At 45.4% G+C, this 14,038-nt stretch overlaps 1 protein-coding gene across 22 annotated transcripts in view; it reads left to right on the forward strand.

The window, feature by feature from the left end:
- The window catches only part of Ppfibp2 (PPFIB scaffold protein 2), a 149,714-nt gene that overhangs the window by 67,288 nt on the left and 68,388 nt on the right, over nt 1-14,038 (forward strand). For 5 of the 22 annotated variants that reach the window (XM_087559496.1, XM_087559501.1, XM_087559527.1 and 2 more), the window contains exon 1: nt 1,482-1,669. Coding sequence is in view for 4 of the 13 variants with exons in the window: in XM_087559490.1 (XP_087415616.1) it covers nt 2,510-2,557 (48 nt within the window). In the remaining 9 variants the exon portion in view is untranslated. 22 annotated transcript variants of the gene reach the window in all.

Here is a 14,038-nt window from a genome sequence, read left to right on the forward strand (position 1 = left end):
GCACAGTCTGGGTCTGGTGCAGTGGAACCTTGTCAGCTGTGGTTTGCCGTGGACTGGAAGTCCCTAGGGTCTGGGGAGGAGCACTCTAGTCAGCAATGGGTGGCTGGGATGTATTGGGAAGGAGCTGAGGAAGAGTAGTCAGGGGATGCTCTCCGTCCTGCTGCATCTGAGCCACGTCTCCCAGGAGCTAAGTTAGTGGTTAATGAGAAGTAACTTCTTACAGCTTCATTCCTGACTTTTTCTTCTAGCAAAAGTAAAGGCAGGCACTAAGCCCCTCTCTGGGAAGCACAAGTTTCCCTTATCTTCAGGGAGTGGGATATCACTCCAAATCAGCTCCCTAGCCTCTGCACACCTTTATTATTACGTACCGTGAAAGATAAGTCTTTATCTACTCTGGGCAGGGAGTTCATTTCATTTGTCTTGGTGCAGAGCAAGTGTTAGCTTACCTTCTTCATTTGACTTTGCCAGGTTCCTAGACTCTCTCTCTCTCTCTCTCTCTCTCTCTCTCTCTCTCTCTCTCTCTCTCTCTCTCTGTATGTGTGTGTTATACACACACACACACACACACACACACACACACACACACACATATATATCTCGCCTCCCTATCTCTGTATTCTTGACACATTGTACTGAGGTCCAGTAGAAGAAAACAACATTGGGTGGGGATGGTGGCTCTTAGACCACACTGGGACTAGACCAGGGTAAGGGGAGGGATCCAGAGATCACAGCAGGGCAGTTGGCAGGGCAGTAAGCCTGCTTTTTCCTTCTGCCCTCTGATCTGGGTGTGTCTGCAGGAATTTGCTCCTCCCTTCATGCCAGCTGCCTGCTAGAGCCTTCCTCCCCTGGCCTCTGATCTGTGGCTTTGCTGCTAGCCTTATTTGTGCCCTGTTTTTCTGACTTGGCTTGTGTGCAGTAGTGAATATTAATGTCATGTTGAGGGGGCTATTGACGCTCAGTGGAGTCTTTGCTTTATGCTGGGATTTCCAGGAAAGATACCGGAAGGCCTTAGCAGTCACATGATATGCGTCTGCAAGTCATTCACGACAAACAGCTGAGTACAGAGCCTTTGCATGTAACCACCATTCCCACTACACCCACATCAAAGATCACTTTCATAATCTGTCCTAGCCAAAGGCCACACATTAAGGGTTGGGCAAGGGAGAAAAGCTGTGTTAAGGGGAGCTCTCAAAGAAGATGTTAAAGTATGAGGAAAGGAGGTGTGGCATCTGGAGAGTCTTAAAGGGGCACCCTGGAGAGCCAGCATGTGACCACTCTGAGCTTTCCTGGGCTAACTTCTTACCTGCAGCCACTCCCCAAGTCTCTATCTCCCTGCTCTCTAAAGCAGGTCCTACAGAAGTGAAGATAGCCAGGAGGCAGTCGGGGAAGTTACTGAAACAGTAATCCCTGGGGTGGCATGTGACCTGGAGGACCCTGGCAGTAGTGGCTCACAGCCCAGAGCAGCATTCCCTGAGGGAGCCAGTAGTAAAGGTCTTGAGCTTGTAGCAGTTGGTCTCTGGATAGTGCCAGCAGTGCAAATGACAGCAGTCACCCTACCTAGGCCTGGCACATCTCTGAGCCCAGAGCTGAGACAGGAGCTGGTTCTAGATCTATCCTTTTTGGAAACCCAGGCTTTCATAGGGGCACAACCTATGGCCTATCTAAAAGGGTAGGTGTGGGCTTCAAGGATGGGGCCCCTCTCCCTCTGACTCTGTCTCTGTGTGTGTGTGTGTGTGTGTGTGTGTGTGTGTGTGTGTGTGTGTCTGTCTGTCTGTCTGTCTGTCTCTGTGTGTTTCTGTCTGTCTGTCTCTCTCTCTGTGTGTGTTGGGTGTGTGTGTGTGTGTGTGTGTGTGTGTGTGTGTGTGTGTGAACCAGCAGGCTCCTTGGGGAGTGGTGCTTATTTTTAGTTGTCTCCCAAGTCCCAAATAAACTGAGAGCAGCTGGGAGCCTATGGGTAAATGCAGAGTGAAGCAGAGACAGGAAATCGGGGGCTCTCGGTAATGAGTTCCAGCCACTCCAGAAAGGGGAAGCCAGACAAGGCATTTTCTTCCGGACTGTTTCCCTCTGGCAGGCTCTGGTATTATCACTGAGAAGGTTCCCATTGCCAATGTGTGAGTGCGTGTACTTGTTCAAGTGTATGTGTGTTTACAACTTCTGCCTCCCCCTTTTGATGAGGTTTTATTGCTCCGAAGGACTCAAAGTCGGTCCTGGTCTGTGTGTGTGTCTATGTGTCTGTGTGCCTGCCTGCCTGCCTGCCTGCCTTCTGTGGGGGCGGTGGGGGAGGACCCTGGAGCAGCACCGTCAAGTCTGAGTCTTGTGTATCTGAGCCGTTTAGGGAAAGAAAGGCTACAGGACCCAGGCCAGGGAAGAAGTGGGGAAACTGGAACACAGCTTGCTGTTCCTGCGGGGGAGGGGGCGGAGGCAGGGAGGAGGAGAGGGCTTGGGCTCCAGCCAGAAAAGAGGGCTTTTTCTCAACCAAGGACTCTAACTGCTGACATGGGTACCCAGAATGGATGGGGACATTGATGTTTACAAGCATTTCTCATGGCTGAAGAGGGTAAGTGACTGGCTGCTTTGTCTGGGTCTATCTGGAGATGAGTAAGGGAAGAGGCACTTTGGGGTGTTTTGGGTGTGTGTGTGTGTGTGTGTGTGTGTGTGTGTGTGTGTGTGTAATAGGGGGAGGTATTTGTCCAGTGAGCCCTATTGTGGCCAAGTTCTTCATGAGAATCTAATTATAGACACCAAGGGAGAAAACAGGCAGCTGCCTTTGTTTCTGCCCTGACAGCCTAGTGAATGAGCTTCTGTACTGGAAGGCTAGACTACAGCGAGGAAAGTTAGGTTATTTTAACTTTGGCTCTTAAGCACTCAAACTTAAGAGTTTGGTCTCCATACTCTGTGACCAGAAAAGTGTGTCCACTGCCTTTGGGTTCCAGGACACAGAGAGGAAGCTGCTGCTATCTTAAATGCCTGAGTTCGGAAGTCATTTAACTCATTCTCAGCCCTGATGTTATCCGGAGCAGAGGGTATATTTGTTGCCAGCCCGGTGAGCCTCTGGGTTTCCGGAGGAAAGCTCCAGGGCAGTTCTCTGCAGTGTTTTGAAGCCCAGGATTTCTTTTGCAAGTTGTTGGTGCCAGTTCTTTGGGGGCATAGGCATTTGTGTGGGGTGTGAGTGAGGGATGAATGAACCCTGGGGGCTGGATGGCACTCTACTCAGAGCTCCAGTGTCCTTCTCTTCTACGATGGGTTCACACTGAGGGATTCTAGGCTGAATATGTTTATTTGAGAGGGAGGAAGGGCAAAAGCACCTGACAGATAAGAGGCTTGACATTGTAACTGTAGAAGGAAGGACAGGAAGTGTCCTGCTTGGAAGGGACACATAGCTCTTCACTGTCCAGCTCCCAGGCACTGGGCTGGCGGGCTGGCTGGCTGGCTGGCGGGCGGGCTGGCTTTTTATATGTATTCTTTGCAGCCGCAGTGTTTCCTTAGCAAATACTGATCTCCTGGTACTGTGTGTACAGCAGTGAGCAATGTCGAACGAATCTCCTCCACCTTAGTGGAATGGAGGTCACACAGACCCAGGAAATAAACATTGGATTACAAGGGGGCAGGAAGGAAGGCTCAGGAGGACTGTTGGTGATTGAAGAAGAGGGCCAGGAGCCCTCTTTGAGGAAATGGCACTTTACAAAAACCCAAAGGAGCAGAAGTATCGAGTCAGGTGGAAAAAGGCATGAGAAACATTCCAGCCAAAGTAAAAGTGGGTGGTGCATGTGCAAAGGTCCCAAGGCAAGAGAGTCCGTAGGATTTCAACACAGAGAAAACCATTGTTGCTGGACTCAGTCGTGGTGGGTAGAAGCAGGCAGATGCCAGATTACACAAAAAAGTGACGGCCATGTAGGGGCCATGGGTGACAGTGGTTTGTAATGATGGGGCTTGCAGTGAGGAGGCAACATGGGACCCAGCGTGAGGTCTAACTTGTATTTTGAGAAGATTATTGTAACTGTGATGTAGTGTATGGTAAAATGTGTTGGGAAAGTGAAGCAGCTGAGACATGATTAGAGAGTTGGGTGGCTGATAGTCAGCTAGTGACAACCTTCATTTAGCTAAGCCCAAGAAAGGCTGAGGGCATGGTGATTGCTGGTATCTTAGTGGTTGGGCACTTGAACCATTTTCTCTGTGTCTTGGTCCTGTCCCTTCATCAGTTTTGCCAGATATGCAGAGAATCAATATTTGGTTCAGAATGCAACAGAAATCTTGTCTGTGCTCAACCTTTGCAGGGAGTAGGACATCTCAGCCACCAGAGAGCATGCTGAGATAACCAGACATTTTGGCAAACGTTGGCACTGTCCTAAGCTTTTAAAAAGCCACACTCCCGGAGAGAGCTAGAAAGCCTACTTACCATTTGGTCTTTGTTTCCTCATTTCCAAAATGAAGCCTTTAATTGAGAGGCTTTACGAGTCATTGTGGGCCTGGGATAGTAGGGGCCACATCTGTACGGATGGTGTGACTAGTCCTTGTCAGAGGTTCTGTCTTTAGGAACCAGTCCTTTCCACCAGGTAGAATGAGGCATTTCTGTTTGCTCCAAGACATAGGATATGAGTCCTGGTGCCTGTAAAGTTTGTGGGTGGACTCTGACCCAGGTGACAACTTCAGGAACCCCTCACGGGACCCATGGCAAATACGTTTCCTTTGCTTTCAGGATTCAAAGAGTTATTAACAACAGGAAATCAAACATTGAGTATTGGACATACTCAATGGAAAGATATATTCTGTGGTAGATTGGTTCTCTTCTTTATTCCAAATCCTTGTGTCAGATTTTTTAATCTCCCCAAACCAAGTTCACTATGTGTGAACTTGGCCATGAGTCTCTGGGACCCACCTTCAGTCCGGAAGTGAAAATGCAGCCTCTTGAGCATCTCCATTCAGGCTTTTGTCCCAATCCATTTTCAACCTACTTTTTTCATTCCATGCTTCAGTAACCCCCAAGTATATATTTTCTGTTTTTATTTTTTACAGTTTTATCTTTTATTTTTGAGGTTTTCTTTCATCTGTTTTTCTCTCTAATTCCTACCTTCTTTATCTGGTTCCATTCGGCCCCGTGTTTGCAACCACTCCTTTACTGACCTAGTCCCTCTCGGGACCCCCCAGACCAGGTGTCCAGCTCTCACCACATTTTCATGCGCTTGTGCAGAGGACAGCTTTCTCTGACCCTTCAATTTTGATTCTGTCTCTTTGATTCTTCCATGCATACAAGGTAGGTTCCAGAAGAAGAGATACCTGTTTGAACTGTGAGCTAGTGCACCTCGAAGGAAGGAGCCTTACCCTTTGACCTCAGGAAGAGGGTAATGGCTTATAGGGGTCAACTAAAACCAGTCCCTCATTTACCAAGCCCAAGAGAAGTCAGAACATAACTCACTGTGTTGAGATGCAATTAGCGGGAAGGAGAAAGTGAAAAGGGGAGCAGGAAAGAATGGTGGTTGCTAAAATAGCTACCAAGAGCTCACCCTCCAGTTCATTCTTTGAACAGACAAAGCCTAAGCACCAGGACATTCCTGCTACAAGTCCCCAGAGGCCCTCATCCCTCTCAGCTGTCTGGTCCCTGACTCATTAACAGTTCCTATGTGTCCTGCACTGAGATCAGAAGGTCCAACCCACACTACTATGAAGGAGTATCTGAAGATTGCTCCCAGCAGTGTCTGTGGGACTAGCCCACTGCCCTCTGAACAGGAGTTCATTTTCCCAGGAAGAGAGCTCTAACAGTGGTGTGAGTGATTTCACACTGCCGCCTGACTTCAACACCAGGAGTGTGTAAGAAAATCTCCACCCTACAGTCAGTCACAAAACAGAACCACCTGAGGGTGCCATGCAGTTTACCTTAGTTCAGTAGTAAAATGTGAACACATTTAAGCTATAAACGTGAAACCTTATTCTATGCCATTGAAAACTCAAATGGTTGATCTGGTAGTGTGGTCACTTGGATTAGAAGAGCTGTGAAGACAGACACACAGGTACCTACCTGACTTACCTGTCATTCATATAGACTGTGGTGGTCCTTAAAGATATAGCCAACAGCTCCTGTGATAGGCCACATCTACTGGTTAACAGCACAGACCATGGATCCAGACTCCCTGCATTCATATCTTACCTTTGGGGACATTGGACAATGTATATAACTTCCCCAGAACTCCACTTCTCTGACTGTAAAATAGAAATGAATAATTCAGCACACGTAAAGTACTTAGAATGCATGTCACAGATGCTAGGTGTGGGATGATCGATGTCATCATTTGACAACTTCTGGTTGCTGCAGAGCCACTTGCCCAACCTTGATTCTGAGTAGGTTTTTCAAACCTGTGCAGCCGACTATAATGTGCAGTTTCTTAGGGGCTCCTGCCGTTTACAGTTGTTATGGCTACCGACAGTTTGTAGCTAACATACACAATAAACCTGCCTACCAAGCTCCCCAGTATAGTTTAGGAGCTAGAATTTAGCTATCTCTGACTACTTATACTCATGACTTCTGTCTGCTTCTTCCTTATTGAGAGACAACAACCCCTCTACCTAGTGGAATCATGTGAAGTGGCATCTTGCCAGGGCCTTTGCTTGAGTGCCTAGTAGGTACATAATAGCAGCATAGACATCAGTAGTTTGATGGGGTAGCAGCCCTTCTTAGGCATCCCATGACAGCTTTGTACTTGTGTCCCATCTTCTGTGGTAGCTCCTTCGTGTCTCCTCTCAATGGATGTCATTACTGACTTCATGGGGACAGGATGAGGGGCAAATTGAGATGAATCTTTCATCTTCTTTCCTTTCTCAAAGTGTAACCATGGTCCATGCTCACAGCTATTACTTCTGAACCTCCTTCTGTTTCTGAGGCTGGGGTCTTCTCTCTTAACCAAGGCTACCCCAGTGTCTGCTCCAGCTCTTTCAAGTCTTCTGTTTCTTCTCTCAGTGGCTCCCTGCTTGATCCACTGCTCTTGAAGGAAACAGTTTTAAACAGTTTTTCTTTTCTTTCTTTTTTTCTTGAGACCATGTGTGTGTGTGTGTGTGTGTGTGTGTGTGTGTGTGTGTGTGTGTGTGTATGTATGTGTACGTGTAGCTTTAGCTGTCCTGGAACTCACTCTGTAGACCATGCTGGCCTTGTCTCTCTTCCTCCTTTCCTCCACTTGTGAGCACACTGCCCTCGTCCCTAGAGTCACCTTTAAAATTCCCCGCTATGATGCCTCTGCTATATGTATTTTAAAGCAACCTTTTCTGTCCATTTTTTTTCCTGAATTTCTGCCTTTTAAAGTCTCATGTAGCCGAACTTGGTCGTAAACTAATCACTGATTGATGATGTTGAACTTCCCAGTCATCCTGCCTCTACTTCCCAAGTGCTGAGATGGCAGGTATGTGCCACCAACACCCTGTTTATGCTACCCTGAGATCAAGCCCAGGGCCTTATGCATGTTGGGTGAGCATAGTACTGACTAACCTACCATTCTAGTCCCTACCTTCACCTGCTTGAGGACCTTGTAGGGCTTCTGTCCTTCCTGTAAAGGCTTAGCTGTCTAGGAGGCACCAGGCAATTAACTATGGTGCCTTCAGATGGCTAAAACACAGTGTTCATTCTACCCCCAACTCCAGCACTTAGTGATACTGCCCTCTCTCTGATGGAGTTTTCAATAAGGAGTCTCCTTGTCTACTGGAACTGGCAATATGAAGGAAGCCTTCAGAGTCTCCTCTTTTCCTCCTGGTTTCAGCATCCCTTTTCACATGGTATTAGCACACATATACAAATGCCACTTCTCCAGCTCCATGCTTTGAGTTCCTTATGCATCCAACTACCTCGAAAGGACATTCAGCAGTAGCCAGAGCTGAGCCATGTTTATAGCTTTGGGAAGAGATCTTAGTAAATCACATGTGTTTCTCTCCAAATGCATGTTACTCGGAGACTCACTCCACCCTTTGCTTAGAAAGCTTGTGGAATTCATAATGTCTGAAGGATAGTGATTATCATGGCCTCAAAGAAAGCCTGTTTGTCTTGGGAAGGCCATCTCCAAGGCCGTTCTCCCAGAAGTCTTTTTATTGCCTCAGACTTAATCCTGTAAGTGGGGCCTCCTCTACAAAGTCTATTCTGCCTTTTGAAGATAGAAATTTATTTATTCATCCCTTCCCTAGGTCCTTGCTATTGCTGTACAAACACAACTTTCTCTGATGGTATTTATTATACCTATTAAAATGCTCAGTAATATCTTAGTCATTGAATAAGTGCATGAGTGAAGGATGATGACACGAATGTTGGTTAACCAAGAAGCTATTTAATTCATTACTTGTGAATCTGCTAGATTTCCTAAAGGTGGGTATTTACATCATCATCATTGGATGATGAGAATCCCAACCAAATAGAAAAAGGCAGAAGGCTCAAGGTTAGGCTAGGATCATCTTTGCTGGACGGATGGTAGCTAGAGTCTGCTTCCAGTCTACGTTCGAATTGCAGTTTACCTCTGTACCAAAGATAAGATGGTACAGTAGAGAAAGTAGTTTTCTTGGGAGTAAATGAGGTTTATGACCTCTAGCAAATGAAGAAATGTGGGGGATAGTTTTCTATGAGCAGGACTGTACCCATATTGTTTGGTTACCTGGGTAACATAGAGGTTCTATTGTAGATATATGAACTGGGGATGGGCACCTCATGGTCGGTTGTTCTTTGCTTTTTGAACAGTTGTGGTTGCTGTGCGAAGAAGCTTCTTTGATAAAGCCTGAGAGTTAGCCTTTAGCTATGGATAAAAGGATAGGTATTTAGGATATAGTTGGGAATTGCATTAGTTTAGGAAATTGACAATAGTAGGCTTTCTTCCTGGTTCCATGACCTCACCAGTGACATGAAGTTGGCCAGGTTTACAGTACCAGGCAGGATTTCCCTAAGGTCTGTGTTTGCTGTTTTTAAAGGCTTGCACGGAATGGTTGTGTTTGGTACCTTTCTTTACTTTATGAGAAAATACCTGTTCCACACAATTTAAGGATGGGAGGATTTCTCTTGGCTCACAGTTTGCAGATGCTGTCCACTGTGTCAGGGAAGATATGTCAGTAGGAGAATGAGGTAGCTGTTCACATTGCATCCAAAGTCAGGAAGCAGAGAAAGACAAATACAGTTTATAATGATTGCAATAAGAATTTCAATAGCTTTAAGTGACTATCATGAAATCCTGAATTTGGCGGCTGGGGAGATGGCTCAGGAGGAAATCAGGCTTTCAATGAAAGCTCAAGGACCTGAGTTCAAGTTCCAAGAACTTAGAAAAAGCTACCTTTTCCCTTTCTATTCATTCTTGGACCCCCAGCCCAAGGGATGGTGCTGCCCACAGTTAGGACAGGTTTTCCTCCCTCGGTTAACACAGTCTAGAAACTCCCTCACAGACATGCCAGAAGTCTGTCTCCAAAGTGATTCTAGACCCTGTCAAGTTATACATTAACCATTACAGTATAGCTTTTGAAATTTAGCTATAGTTTTAGTGGCTCTGACATTTCTCCTGAAACCCTGAAGCACTGTGACTCTTTGACGCTTGACCTTTAGGACTTGGCATGCTCTTCTGTCTAGGCAGCCTCAGCCTGGAAGTAAGAACTGTTTTCTTTTGCTTTCACATTCATCTTAAAGCACATGCTATCTAAGTGGCTAATGAAGAACGAATTGGGCATAGTAGTACCTGCTTCTAATTTCAGCACTCGGGATGATGAGGCAGGAAGATCATAAGTTCAAGGCCAGCCTAGAATTATACAGCAAGACATTGTTACAATAAATTGTTTTGTTTTTTTTTTTTCAAGAAACTGCCCAGTGAGATGTACTCAAAATCTCAGTATATTTACAGATAAAGTGCTTTGATATAAGTAAACATAGTCTGACCAGTTGGAGCAGTGTGTGCTCCATAACAGGAATCTTGGAACTACAATACAGGGCTTATGGGAAGTGCTGAAGGAAATGGGGCTCCGAATTGCTCAGCCAGGAGACCTTGATACTTGATGTCAAGACAGGAGGACAGATGTACTCTCACAGCCTTAAAGAAGTAGCTTTGGAAAGCAGCTCTTGTCTCTGAAAGTGAAAGGGATTTTCCACATACCAATGATGTCCTTAGTTTTCGCCTACATTCCAATGGTACCTCTTATGGCATCTGCTTTGCTCCATTTGATCAGTCACTAAACTCAGTCAAGTGCAGCACTCATGGTAGTCTCTTAGATGTGCCAATCAAGGAATGATGCAGAACTGTTCTTACCCAGAATCCCTGAGAATGTACCAGAACATGTATTAAATGAAGGCTAGGCTCTCCCAGTAGATACTGGACAGGCTAGAAGAGTCATGTCTTTGGGATTCTGTTTCACCCAGGCCATGGCATCAAACACTCAAAGGCCATCTAAAACTCCATAAAGAGCTGGATCCCTAGTAGATCATAGTAGAGGGAATGAGCTAGGGACAAGCAGACATCATAGAATCTAATAACCCACTAAAGTTAGTAATGACTTTGAAGAGATGCATGGATGGGGGTGGGTGGTAGTGGTGGTGGTGGTGGTGGTGGTGGTGGTGGTGGTGGTGGTAGTAGCAGTGTGATTTAGCTGACCTAAAGTCTAGATTACAACAGAAGTAAACTCTGATATATATATATATATATATATATATATATATATATATATATATATATATTTAAAAGTGTTTATGACTATGCACCTAGATGGTATTGTTAAATGTTATGCTGTCTTTCAATTCTCCACCTTATTCCTTTGAGGTAACATCCCTCACTGAACCTGGAGCTCATGGGGTTTTGACTCCGCTGGTGGCCAGCAAGGTTCAACAGTTCTCCTGTCTTCACTCCTGCTTCCCAGACCTTGAGTTGTAGGCATGTGCTCAGCCTTGCCTAGCTTTTGAGACGAGTCCCGGGGACCTGAACCGAGGTCATCATGCTTTCATGGAGAACTCAGTTTACCTTCCAAGCCATCCGCTAGCCCCTCAAATTTCAGCTTTTATGAATACTAGAATTCTTACTGTATTATTATAAACATGTATGTAGCACAGAGTACTTAGCGTGCACAGCAAAGTGTTTGTAAAGAGGAAAAAAATGTGGCCATGAAGATCTGACTCAAACCACAGGCACCTTCTCAGGGCAGTGAAAAAGTGAGTGTGTCATCAGCTGTGTGTGCCAGAGGCATGACTCCAGTCCTTGGCCAGCCGTGCGTTCTGTGTGGCCATTCAGGCCTTTCTTATTTTCCTTTCCAGCCTGAAACATTTGGTTATTTATTGTTCCTGTGTGTTGTTTGTACGGATTGTTATAGATACTTCTTAGATGTCCTAGTCAGAAATACTTCTTGTTCTTGTTCCTCCCAGCTAATTGAAACTCTGAGGAGTGGGGATTAACATCCTCTAACCGAACCTTGGTCTTGGGGTTAGTTAGACAACGCCATTTAAATGATTCCAATATTCTTCTGAGCATTCAGGGCTGTTCACAATGCTGAGGAGCTGTGAAAGCTGCCTGCTCTGAGAGCATCTACACTTTAGCCCCACAGGCTTCATATGTGGACCACCTAGGTGGCTCCCACTGCTCTTTGGACAATCATGTTTTTACTGAATGAACTGGGTATCTGAGATGAGGCGACTTGCTTGAGATGGCAGCCTGGCTCCTAAATTGTCCCAGTCTGTCTTCTGACAGCTGAGGAGGGGGCAGTAGGAACTCTGAGAATGAATGTGGAAGCCCCCGTAACATATTAGGGCTCCTCTGCCTTGAAGTTCAGTTGGACAGTGGATGGGGCCTAGAGAACCTGCGGCTTTGAGTCTCAGAGTTGCCAGACCCGCCCATGTGTTCAGCTGTGCAGGATGCGTGCTCTTTGGGCATAGCCTTTTTCTCAGGCAGGCTTATGTTCTCATTTACCTACCAGTGTACATCTCCCAGTCCACTTTAGTTTCTGTTTACTTCTTGTTCTCTTCTTTGTTTTTTCCTTATCCCACCCCACCCTAGTCCATGCCTCTAGGTCAGTTTATTCTTGTATTCATCTCCGTCTTCACCTTCCTGGAGGCACACAGGTGGTGGATAGAAAGCCAGCCTTTCCACACACAAAGGAGATTCACTGCCCCTTTAATCCCAGTACATCCTACATAAACACGCCCAGAGCCACACATTAGCCCTTGATATGATAATCCTGGTTTTAGCTACAGTGGTTTTAGAACTTTCTGCCTGATTTTAAAAATTACCAGCCCAAGCAAATCCAGCAAGGGGAGTCAGAATTCCTTTGTACTTTTCTATTCTATACAAACTGCAGGGCTTCCTTCCTAGGAGTCTGTTTTTAGAGCAGTAAACTTCAGTGATCATGGCCAAACAGAGCATTAGCAAGGCTTTTGGTTACAAATAACAGAAACTCAGCTTGAACAAGTGCAAGGACTAACAGGAGGGCTCAGGATACAGCTCTGCTTTTACACATAGACTGGGAGAACTCCATCTTGGTCGTTTGGATGACTCATTCTTTCTCTCTCTCTCTCTCTCTCTCTCTCTCTCTCTCTTTTCTCCTCTCCTCACTCCTCTCTCTCCCTTTTCTCCTCTCCTCATTCCTTCTCTCTCTTTCCCACCATCTCTCCTCTTTCTTTTCATTATTTCCTTTTTTCTTTCCTGGTTTGTGTGCTTCCCCGTTCCTATTCTGTTGTGGTTATTCCTTTATAACTCATGACTCCTGGCTACAATAGAGGTGATGCTCTTGGCTCACATTGGACAAGTGCTGATTCCATTAAACCAGAGTTGAGAAGGATCCTTAGCCAAGAGTAATTAATCCAAGCTTTCTTCATTTCTTTTCCTTAGAAAAACAACAAGGGGAAGTTGCATAGTCTGAGGTTCTCACAAATATGGGAAGTTTCTTTTTGGAAACCTAAGTACCCCTGATAGCCTCATCACTAGCTAAAAATGCAGTGTCCTACGAGATGTAAAAAGTCACTTGATTTCTTGAGTTTGCCTTCAATTTCAAGCTTTCTATGCAGGAAGAACTTATCCATAGTAAACACTTGGGAGCTGGAGAGGTGGCTCAGTGGTTAAGAGTGCTTGCTCTCATAGAAGACCTGGGCTTGATTCTTATAACCTGCATAGCAGCTTACAACTATCTGTTACTCCAGTTCCTGGGGATCTTGACACCCTCTTCTGACCTGTAAGGGCACCAGACACACATGTGGTATACGAGACATATGTGCAGAAAGAACATTCATACACATAAAAAGTAAATAAGTTAAACAATTCTTTTTTTTTAAAAGTAATCATTTTAGATCCCCAGGGACAGATGTAAGGGGTTTAACAGTATCCTGTTTGTTCAGTGTTCTTGTATAGACCCAAAATCTTCTTTATGTAGATACTACTACTGCTGGAATCTTGCTAGCCTTTTGGACACACATCAGCTTTGTCTATCCCTTGACTGCTGCTCTTCTAATAGCTGAGCCCGATCAACTATCAGGATACATCTCAAGATCTCCAGCCAAAAAAAAATACCGTCTATGGCACCATTCCTTCATAAAACCTGTCATACTGGTGTGTTTAGAAACAGCCCACCCTTAGGCTATTACTCAAGGTGTGTGTTGGCTAGCCCTGTTCAGCCCCAGTGGTACCAGCCAATCCTGTAGAAAACGAGATGACCTTTAAGAGAAGAAGCGTGTTGTTCCTGTTCCCGAGGGAAGCTGTTGAAAGGATGGCTCTCCTTGTCTTGTAATTTGCCTCTATGAGATTTGAGGTTTCTGGTTTTTTTTTTTTTCTAAAGATTTAAAATTTTTTGCTTTATGTGAATGTATGAGTGTCTGCACCTAAGCTTGTATAGCACATGAATGAAGGTGCCCGTGGAGGCCAGAAGGGGGCATCAGATTTCCTGATCTGCAGTTACAAGATGTAAGCATTTAATTTTGGTGTAGGGAAATGAACCTGGATCTTTGGCAAAGCAGCAAGTGCTCTTAACCAATGAGCCAGTTCTCCAGCCTCTGAGATTTGAATTTTAAGGTATTGAGTCCCTGAATTCCAGTCTTTACCCTGTCTTTGAAAAGGACAGATGTGGTTTG

This window comes from Rattus norvegicus, chromosome 1 (assembly GCF_021556685.1).
Source record: "Rattus norvegicus strain SHRSP/BbbUtx chromosome 1, alternate assembly SHRSP_T2T, whole genome shotgun sequence".
Taxonomy (NCBI): domain Eukaryota; kingdom Metazoa; phylum Chordata; class Mammalia; order Rodentia; family Muridae; genus Rattus; species Rattus norvegicus.